The sequence below is a fragment of the Loxodonta africana genome, chromosome 2 (genome assembly GCF_030014295.1).
Source record: "Loxodonta africana isolate mLoxAfr1 chromosome 2, mLoxAfr1.hap2, whole genome shotgun sequence".
In the NCBI taxonomy this organism is placed as follows: Eukaryota; Metazoa; Chordata; class Mammalia; order Proboscidea; family Elephantidae; genus Loxodonta; species Loxodonta africana.
In genome coordinates, this window is record NC_087343.1 from 53934335 (window position 1) to 53945231 (window position 10897).

Below are 10897 nucleotides of genomic sequence, written 5' to 3' on the forward strand. Positions count from 1 at the left end.
GGCAGCTTGAGCTTCGGGGGAGAGCGGCCTGAGCCCGGAGCAAGTTGCCTCAGGAGCCCTAATCCTTTCCCTCGGGCTCGCAGAGCGGTCAGTGGCGCACGGCGGCGGCGAGGCTGAAATATGATAATCAGAACAGCTGCGCCCCGCGCCCGGCAGCCAATGGGCGAAGCGCTCGCCTGACGTCCCCGCGCGCTGCGTCAGACCAATGGCGATGGAGCTGAGTTGGAGCAGAGAAGTTTGAGTAAGAGATAAGGAAGAGAGGTGCCCGAGCCGCGCCGAGTCCGCCGCCGCCGCAGCGCCTCTGCTCCGCCAACTCCGCCGGCTTAAATTGGACTCCTTGATCCGCGAGGGCGCGGCGCAGCCGGGCAGCGGCTCTCTCAGCCTTGGCAACCCCAGGGGCCACTATTTCCCACTTAGCCACAGCTCCAGCCTCCTCTCTGTGGGCTGTTCACCAACAGTACAACCACCATTTCACTGTGGACATTACTCCCTCTTACAGATATGGGAGACATGGGAGATCCACCAAAAAGTAAGAGGCTATTTTACCTTGTGGGGCTCGGTGTGCTGTTCTGGTGCGGGGGTCTCTCTCAGGCACGGGTGCCAAGAGCTCTTCGGAGTTGCAGTTGTTGCCTGGAGAGAGAAAAAAGGTGGCTTTTTCTTGTTGCCGCCACGCCTGCATGCTTGCTGTCGGTTCCGATCTTCGGGAAAGTGATCGTACCTTGTGTTTGAATTCGCCTGTGCGCCCTCCAAAACCCTAACCTTCTGGTGCTAAGTGGTGGTGTCCTCCTAGGGAATCCTGAGTTCTCGGAGAAGGTTATTATGTTGCAAAGGTCTGTCTGCACATACAATACCCGGAGATGCAAGTTAGCATTAGACTTGCAAAAGAGAACGAGTGACAACTGTATTGATGTCTGCTCTTGCTAACAATATCCAGTCCTATGTGCTATTTAAGAGCGTGCTTCATGGAAAATATAGACATCCCTGCGTTCACTTAACGCTTGTAGTCAAAACCTTTTCTTTGACTTGACTTATCCATAATCTTTCCGAATGATTATGGCAAAGAGGGAGGAGGGGGGAAAAGAAATACAAAATGAGCGGGTTTGATTGCGTGCTAGGCTTACAAATGTAGACTATTCAAATCGGCATTTTACATATATTCCACCTCCTTTTTAAAATGAGCTGAGGTTTTGATGGCACACTTCAATTACCATCCCAAAGTGCAATACTCTTTAAAAAAAAAGGGGGGGACTCTCCCAGAGTACACCCTATAAGAGAACGACACTAAAAGTGTGTTTATCTCTGTAGGAAGTAAACGGTTAGTCAATCATGTATTTATTTTCATTTCAGAAAAACGTCTGATTTCCCTATGTGTTGGTTGCGGCAATCAAATTCACGATCAGTATATTCTGAGGGTTTCTCCGGATTTGGAATGGCATGCGGCATGTTTGAAATGTGCGGAGTGTAATCAGTATTTGGACGAGAGCTGTACGTGCTTTGTTAGGGATGGGAAAACCTACTGTAAAAGAGATTATATCAGGTACGCCATTTCTACTGCTTCCTTAATTTTGTGATATCCCTATATCTCCCTCCCCATATTTATTGTTTAGTGTGGATTTGTTTTTTTTTGCAAAGTTTGCCTTAGTGGGGTCCAGAGTGCAAAAGTTACCCTGTGTGTTCCATAAGTTAAACTGTGCTCTTCATTTTACTTTTTAGAAAAAAAAAAAACAGTGGTTTTCATAAATTGTGTGGTAGTGAGGCTTGCTAAATTATTCTTAGAATGTGTGATACTCAAAGTGTTTTCCCCTTCCACCCTGCCTCTTGCAATTTCTTTTTAAAAGATGGGTAATTTCGGGTTTCTAAACTATGAAGAAAGGTCGGTTTTATTGTATAGTTAAGTGTTTTTATGTTTGCATTTTATTAGTAACTTACAAACTCTAGACGTGTCAGTGCTTTACATGAAATAGCTAGTAGAGGCATTGTCTCTTACTTTTCTGGTAACAACTCCTTCCTGGGAAATTAAAAAAAAAAACAACCAAATATTCCCTACAAAAAGACCAGAAATTTAATCTTTTTAAATATTAACCCTTTGGTGACATCTGACTGTCTTTTCTTTCTTATCTTATCTGAGCTGATGAATTAGACGGAGCAGATCAAATTGCCCATCATCTGTCTGCGAACAATTGGTATATTTAGATAATTGAACAGCTTCCTTTCTCACATTAAAATCTGGTAACTGATAAAATGAGTGAATTGCCCATACTGACAAGGCTAAAAACCACATAGGAACTTTGTGTGTGTGTGTGTGTGTGTGTTTTGTTTTGTTTTTTTAAATTTACTCTGCATCTAAACTCTGGGCTTGGTTAATCTCAAATTTTCTCTGACCTGTGTATGTATGTCAGAAATTTCTTTCTCTCTCTTAGGAAGCCAGTGGAATTTCTTTTTAAAAAATTATTGGTTTTAATCACACAGAGAAGACATAGCAGCTTTGCTATTATTTATGATAAATGGTGGCAAAATATTATTTTTAAAAAAAATCTCCAGTGACTGTGAACAAATAATTGGCTTCGGTAAATCACAGGATTTATGTATCTGGGAACTGTATTAAGTTTAGTCAAGATTTAAATATGCAGTCACCATTTTCTCATGCTCACTTTGTATCCAGCCTTTTTACTTCTTATTTTAAAATCATGAAGTGGAAAGTATAGCCTTTTATAGACGAAATTGAGTAATGGGGGGGTTAATACTTGGTGGAGGGGGGGAGATAGGAAGAGTAGGAGGAAGTAGGGGAGTTGGGGTACCTGGGGAAGGAGGGAGGGATTTTCTAAATTGTTGGGTTACAGGCAAAGTAAAGTCCTCATCCTATGAAATAGAAGATCTCACATGGGGGGGGGGAGGAAAAACATTTGAATTTACCTTCTAACCTCTGACAAAGGAGCCAGTTTCACTGTTTACTTGATTGGTGTGTGAACTCAAGATTCTGGAGGGGGAGAGCTCACTTCGCACCTCCACAAGTATCTTTACTCCTGCAGAGAGAGTGCTTTGCTCACTTGCACACAGACTTGCAAGTGTCTAATTCTAGATACACACGTTTTAGGACACAGTCCCTTTTACCTTCTCTCCGCTCTCTTTCAAACTGTTTTGTTGTTTGAAATCCTGTAGTTGAAAGAGCAAAACACAGAGACCTGTTTAGTTTCCCAATGCCTTTTACCTGGGGGTGGGGGATCTTCCCCCCATCTCTTTCTCTCTCTCCCATTCTCTGTGTTTGCAGGAATACCTCCCTCTTCTGTTATTAGGGATAGACAGAGAGCAGCCAGGACAGTGCAGACTAGAGAGAACCTACAAGGGTTGTCCCTTGGTGAGGAAAGGTCAGCAGTGAGGAAGAACCTCAAGAAAGATCTTTTCATTTTTCAGGCTGGTCATGGCTTTCAAACAAACTGAAATAGAGGTAGATGCTCCAGCAACTTGGAAAAGATTAAAGGGGCCAAGGCAGATTTTTAACAACAGCAAACATAAATAAAAGGAAAAATGGAGAGGAAAGTTTCCATTAATATTGTTGCCTAGGAAAACTCCTTAGCTGGGGAAAAACCAGAATGTGCTTGTTTGGGAGAGGGGGACCTGGAAACACTCAGAGGTTTCATTTTCTGTTATTCTGCTTGCGCATTTTTGTGTTTGCAAACCGAGTGGGGTGACAATCCTACTCCCCAACGTCTCTTTTTTTTCCTTGGAAGAAGGACTTTTTGCTGCAGCTTCAGAGACATTTCTAGCAGCAGAAATTGGGAGACAGGGAGGGGAAAGTGTGGAGCCAGTAGCCGCGGAGACCCCTAGCCGCCTGCTAAGAGCTGCAAGGGCAACCCGGGAACCAGTCGCCAGAGCGGCGGCCCGGGTTTGAAATCCATCAATAAATTTTCCTTGTTTGGGGCAGGGCGTTTTGAACTAAGGGGTACCGTCTGAGACACAGAGGTTCATCTCAACGAAGAGGTAGTAAAAGAAAGGGAGAGAAGGAGGAAGAAGGGGAAAAAGGTAGAGAAAGAGAAGCTGGATCACGTCCATTACTCCCCTCCTGCCCCCCATTTCCAGCTTGTCCGCCAGTGCTGTTTTCAGTGTCGCAAGACTTCACGGCCTGGGTCGCCAGCGACCTCGGGCCTAAGCAGTGCACGCCCGAAGTGACCCTTTCTCCCTTTGCTTCTCTCCCCGCTCTGGACCCGGCCCCCCGCGCAGGTTGTACGGGATCAAATGCGCTAAGTGCAGCATCGGCTTCAGCAAAAACGACTTCGTGATGCGCGCCCGCTCCAAGGTGTACCACATCGAGTGTTTCCGATGCGTGGCCTGCAGCCGCCAGCTCATTCCTGGGGACGAGTTCGCGCTGCGGGAGGACGGGCTCTTCTGCCGTGCGGACCACGACGTGGTAGAGAGGGCCAGCCTGGGCGCCGGTGACCCGCTCAGTCCCCTGCACCCCGCTCGGCCGCTGCAAATGGCAGGTACTCCTCGGCCCCGAGGGAGGCCTGGTGCAGGGAGGCGGGCGCCTGGCTAGGCCAGCACTGCCCTTGCTTCTCCACTGGCGGCTGCAGCAGCCCTGGTAGCCACAGGGCAGACTGGACGGCAGCGGCAGCGGCCAGCAGTTACATGGAAGCGCACTGTGTGCTGTCTGCACCGCGCTTGGCTCTCTTGCAGCAGGGTTCAATGCACTTATTGTCTTCCTTGACATCCCCAGTACACCTACACGTCTGTATGCCTATATATGGGTACACATGAATGTACACTTGTGCACACGTGTATGTACATGCCCAAACAATACTTCTAGTTCACCTTGGCCTCCAAAAAATGGCTTACTGAAAATGAGCTTCACCTCCCCGGCAGGTATTCTCGGTGCTGCTGCTACTTAATTAAAGGGGTGGAGCCCTGGGCCCCTGGAACTTCCTCCTTTAACCCAATGCAGGAAGCTTAGGTGGCCTTAAGTCATTTAGCCTCCCAAATCCTTTTTTGCTGAAACTGTTCCACACTCCAAAACATTTTTAAAATTTATTTTTATCCTTTTTGTAGGAGAACTGGGCTTGAAAAGAGAGTCTTAACTGCAGGCCACTACAGAGAGCTGTAATTTAAGACTGTCAACAAGCTAATCTGCAGTAATTGCCTTTTAAAGGGAGCCTGCCTTTTTAAGCCATTCGTTCTATGTGATTTGGTGAGAATTTCATTTTCAGGCCTGTCGCTGTAACTCTAAATGGACCTCTTGGTGTTGGCCTGGCGGTAGAAAATCCTAAATGGTGTAGTATTTGTACCTTACAGATGGGAGGGCCCTTTCCCCAATAAAAAAAAAAAAAAAAACAAAGGGAGTGGAAATTGAGCAAGCTCGGCCAGGTCTGAGGCCAGTAAGAAGGAGACAATGTTCCCACATCTGCCTTCTGGCATGAATAGATCTGCCCTGGGTGCAGTTTTAAAGTATCATTTCTCAGTAAACACGGAAGTGAGGAAAACACCCTCTCCCCCTCTGCTTATTGGCAGCTATAAGAACTTCATCCTGGGGGATTTGTGACCAGCTTGCACCAGGGCAGAGCCAGAGGTGGCAACTCCTGTCTTATACCGTCTATGTACAGCCCGTGCCCTGCTTGTGAGAAACACAGAGGAGGCAGAAATAGGAAGGTGGCGTGGAGGCAGACGCCGAACACTTCGCAGCAGTAGTTTGTCTGGAGTCTAAACAGCTCAACAGACTTTGTTTTCCTTTGCTTTGCATTAGCCCACCTCAGGAATATCTGCATAGATTTATTACTAAGAAAGACCAGGGACTGGAGAGATGGCCGAATTACCAAGTTTCACTAGTCCCTTGACAAGACTGCCCTCTGAGACTGAAGTTCAAGGCTTTGCGGTAGAATTGTCCTCCTTCCCGTTGCAGACGTCCCAGCTAGTGTAGTGGTTCTGGTTGACAATGGCATGGTGTGCCGTTTCCTTCCCTGGTACCCTCTGGGGGCCTTCCTCGAAGAGAAGACTGCTGCGTCTGGAGGTGAGGGTACTCGATGTAACCTAGGCCGCGTCTGGTATAAGGAAAAGCGGGAGGGAGGAGAAACAACGCTGAAAATGCCGCTGCTGCTGCTGTTTCTGCCTGGAACTGGGGGACAGGCGAGACGTGTGCCACTTCGCTGTGTTGACACAGGCAGGGCGGGGGCTGCGCCCCGGCCCTGGTTACTCAGCATTGACCTCTGCAGATTTGAGTGGGAGATTTTTATTTTCCCTTTCGTCCCCTTTCTCCCCTCTGCCGCCCCCTGCTTTGTCAGTGGAGGCTGCAAAGCACTCTCATTGTCCGGGCACTGCGGATGGCGGGCGGGTGGCCGACGGGTGTTCACGGCGCCTCTTGCCCACAGCCGAGCCCATCTCCGCGAGGCAGCCGGCCCTGCGGCCCCATGTCCACAAGCAGCCGGAGAAGACCACCCGCGTGCGGACTGTGCTGAACGAGAAGCAGTTGCACACCTTGCGGACCTGCTACGCAGCCAATCCCCGGCCCGACGCGCTCATGAAGGAGCAACTGGTGGAGATGACGGGCCTCAGCCCCCGCGTGATCCGGGTCTGGTTTCAAAACAAGCGCTGCAAGGACAAGAAGCGCAGCATCATGATGAAGCAGCTCCAGCAGCAGCAACCGAATGACAAAACTGTGAGTGGCCTTGGGGGCTGGGCCGATGGCGTGGGAGGACAGAGTCCCAGCGGGAGAGGTGCCTGTGGCGCGAGCGCTGTTTTCGGTCCTGCTGTGGAGCGAGAGCCAGACCAGCGGCCTCCCACCCCCAGCCCACCCATTCCTCTGATAGGGAGATGCTACCAGCGTGCGAGCGGCCGGCGCAGGGCCAGGCAGGTCTCAGGCGACCCTGTGCAGTTGGGGCGGCTGCACCCTCCCTTACTCTCTCCCTGCCAGCCCTCGTGGGAGGGCTGGGCCCTTGTACCTGGCCTGCACCCCAGAACAGGAAGGACCGGTCATCCCCACAGCATCCAGGCCTGGCCCGACTTTTGCCAAAGTTCAGGTCGTCAGCCCCTGAGGCATCCATCGGAGAGGAAGGGAGGAACACACTTGGGTTTCAGTCTAGGTCCAGGGGTCCGTGGGTAGGGCACTCTGAGGACACGGAGACATGCCGCTCCACTTGGTGAGGTCTGTGGCTGCACCTCCAGGCCATCGAGGTCCCTGAAGGTGACCCTATGGCTCGAATAGGGCACACTCTGCCTGCAAAGTCAACCCTAGACTTTCATAGAAGCGTCAGATCTCTCACAGTATAATCCTAGGCCCACAGCAGCATCCACTTTTCAGGCTTCTTGGTTAAGTGAAGCTAAAGAGTTTCTTTCTTTTGTTTCTTTTGCTTTTTACTGCTTCAGCCCTATTTTTAAATGTCATAAAGCTAGCTGTCATTAAACTTGGCAGACTGGCCTGGACTGGGCCAGGGCACTTTCTAAGTTGGTTAGTGCATAATAAGTACAACAGCAGCCAGACCCAAAAGCTGGGGAGGAGTGGGATCAGCTGGCAGTGTGGGCCTTGGAGGGGTGGGTTGGGGAGGGGGAGCTGCTTGGAGAAAATACTCAACAAGCTGAAACTGCCCAGGAAGCCACCAAGCCTAGCAGCTGAAGGGAGGCCCAGCCTGCCTCAGCTACTTCTGGGATGCCCTGGTGTGGGAAGGTGGAAGGGAGGAATTGGGATGAGCTGTCAGTGGAAGAAGACAGAAAAAAGTCCTAGTAAATTTGGTTTAATAAGGGCCAAGCAGACCTAATGGTCCAGCTCCCAGAAGCAGAAAAACAAAACATAATAAAACAAAACCGAACTCTAATTAATATCCATAGGTGCAGCAGGTTAACTGAGCCAATAGAGGCCACTATGTAGATAATACCTGAGTCTATTTGCTTAGGCTGTGCACACAATAGAGGGAGGGAGTTTGCTCATTAACATGTTGGACCTGGGTGGTGGGGTCCTGTTCACAGAATATCCAAGGGATGACAGGAACTCCCATGGTGGCTGCCAGTCCAGAAAGACACGATGGTGGCTTACAGGCTAACCCAGTGGAGGTGCAAAGTTACCAGCCACCTTGGAAAGTACTGAGTGACTTCGCCTTGCAGAGTGACATAGATCAGCCTGCTTTTCAGCAACTGGTAAGTGTCAGCTCCCAGACTGAGGAGGCTGAATTCCCATGGAAAGGAGACTCTGGTTTCACTGCCATAAAATGAAAGATTGGGGGTGTGGTGAAGAGAAGGGAACAGGGACAGATTACCCAATAAGCAAGGTACGCACCAGGTTACTTGTGCTTATTTCCTAATCTGTAGTGCACAATTTCACCTGTTCTTCACTACATCAAAGATCAAAGACATGGTGAAACCCATGTGAAATTCTGCACTACAAATTAGTAAGTAAATACAAGTAAGCCTGTGGATACACAAGCGAAATTGTGCACTACAGATTAGTAAGTAAACACAAGTAATCCTGTGTATACCTTGCTTACTAGTTAATCACCCCTGGAAAGGAAGCAGGTACAAGGGAAACAAACCTCTTAAGAGTCTTTTCTATAAGACTGCATAATTGCACCATACAAAATGAATTTATTATCAGTCAGGCCTGCTTTGGGGGATTAACTTCAAGGTGCCTAACTAGATAAACATGCATGGAAAGGTGGACAGTGTTGCAAAATGGTGCATCTTAGTCTTTTAGAGTAGCGGTCACCTTAGCATTTTGACCCACAATTAGTAAATTTACTCCCTCCTAGAAAAAAAATTTTTTTTTTTTTTTTTTTTTTTTTTTAGAGAATAGCTGCTAGAGAATGGCATATTTAAGGACTCAAATCAAGGTGATCGTAAGACATAATCAGTGTTATTCTCAAAAGGCAGCAAGCCCCTGTCTGGGTACAATTTTTAAATATATCTAGAAGGAGTTATTCAACTAGATGATAGTACTTCTTGTCACTATTATCCCTTTCTGGGAATATCTTAATCTGGAATATAGGACTGCTCAGGCACTGTTAAGTGTGTTCAGATATCATACACAGTGACATACTGCATGGCATGCCTAGCAGAAGGAGCGTGAGCCCAACCACTCAGAGATATGCTGTTTAATCTGTCCCAGTGTTCTGCCTTAGACATTTACAGAAAACTAAACTACCTTTTACCTAAGAAAGGCTTAAACGCTCAAGATAAATAAAAATATTAAATACACATTCTTTATAATACGGTATACATATACTGTACACATGAATTTTTTTTCTTAAAAAGTAAACAGCCCTACAGTATCCTGTTCTATAAAACCTGAAGATCTATCCTAAAAACTCGCTACTTCCTTTGGCAATAAAGCTTTAGAGAAGAGATGGAGTTTAGCTTTTCACATTCTCTCAGTGGCAGTAGTTAGATAATTGGCTAGGGGTGAGTGGGTAGAAGGTCTCGGCCTCAGGTTTAAGTTTATAAGTGGAAAAGTCTAGAGGCTAGGCAGATTTGAGAAGTCCATTGACTTCACAATGGAAAAATTGTTAAATAGGGTTTTAAAAAAAAGAAGGTAGAACCTGGGATGAGGAAATAAAACTATGTGTTTTATTTTAAAGTCAGGTCAGTCTGAAGTTATTTGAGTAAAACCTGGATTCGAGAAGGAAGGGGAAGGGAGGGCTCAATAGGCATGTGCTTGCATCTTCTGAAACTTTAGGGTCAGATGAGAGCAGTGGAGAAGTTGTGGAACACAGCAAGGGAGGTTTACAGCAGCGGTGCTTTTTTGCTTAAAAGAGAGAGCCAGATATTTTAATGCGATGATGTTATAATATATGGGTCTCTTCTCGGAAGGAAGAGCCTGATTTAAAGAGAGAGAGAGAAAGAGAAAGGCCAAGAGGCAGCAGGACCAATAACAAAGAAGAAAGCCCACGCTGTGAACCCTCTGAGGAGTTAATCACTGTTCTGTGGAGCCTCCTCTGACTTGCCCATCACAGGATCTGAGGATCTAAGCTCTGCATTATGGATTTTCCAACTCAGGAAGAGAGCTTTGATGCCTAGAGACTGAGAACTGGCCTGCTCCCCAGGCAACATGTAACCGGCAGGATAATTTTATTTCAAGCATGCATGGTACAGTTGTGGTGCCATTTTATAGTGGGATCTTAAATAATTTAATGCAACATAATGTTGGGAATTCAGTTTGAGTAAAACAGAGATCTCTTAGAAGATGGGGAAGTGAGAAGATTTCTCCTCAAGTTTTTCCCGCTCATAGGCTTTAATTAAGACTGTTAAAATTCACTTAGCTATATATTTTTTTTTTTATGTGAATCGATATCTATCTACACAAACAGACTCACACACAGAAACACATATAACAAGTTTATAATCCTTTCCTGTACACAATCACAGCCTCCTTTACTCATCTCTCAACCTTCCATGCAGGTCAATTTTTCAGAAGGAGGACCGGGCTCTAATTCCACTGGCAGTGAAGTGGCGTCGATGTCCTCTCAGCTCCCAGATACACCTAACAGCATGGTAGCCAGTCCTATTGAGGCATGAGGAACATTCATTTATATGTATTTTTTCCCTGTTGGAGAAAATGGGAAATTCTAATGCTGAACTCCGAAACAAAGTATTTAATGACCCTGTCAGTGAAAACTGATTCCAGAAATGAATGGTCCACGAAATGCACGAAGTCCGTTTTGATGACAAGGTGATATGGTAGCAACACTGTGAAGACAATCATGGGATTTTACTAGAATTAAAACAAACAACAAACAAAACCCAACACCCAACATATGCTATCCAGTGACCTTAGGAGTACTGAAAAAAACAAAGACGTTTTTAAAACGTAGAGGATTTATATTCAAGGATCTCAAAAAAAAAAAAGCATTTTCATTTCACTGCACATCTAGAGAAGAGCAGAAATAGAGATTTTTCTAGTCCATCCTAATCCGAATGGTGCTGTTTCTAT

The 10897-nt window shown here is 46.7% G+C and overlaps 1 protein-coding gene across 1 annotated transcript; it reads left to right on the top strand.

The window, feature by feature from the left end:
* Positions 1-501: 501 nt before the first annotated feature.
* On the top strand, positions 502-10495 carry ISL1 (ISL LIM homeobox 1). The gene is made up of 6 exons (XM_003408026.3): positions 502-529; positions 1348-1537; positions 4219-4478; positions 6354-6640; positions 7945-8112; positions 10366-10495. Exons 1-6 carry the CDS (start codon positions 502-504, stop codon positions 10480-10482), a joined length of 1050 nt encoding a protein of 349 aa, XP_003408074.1. The 3' UTR covers positions 10483-10495.
* Positions 10496-10897: the final 402 nt, after the last annotated feature.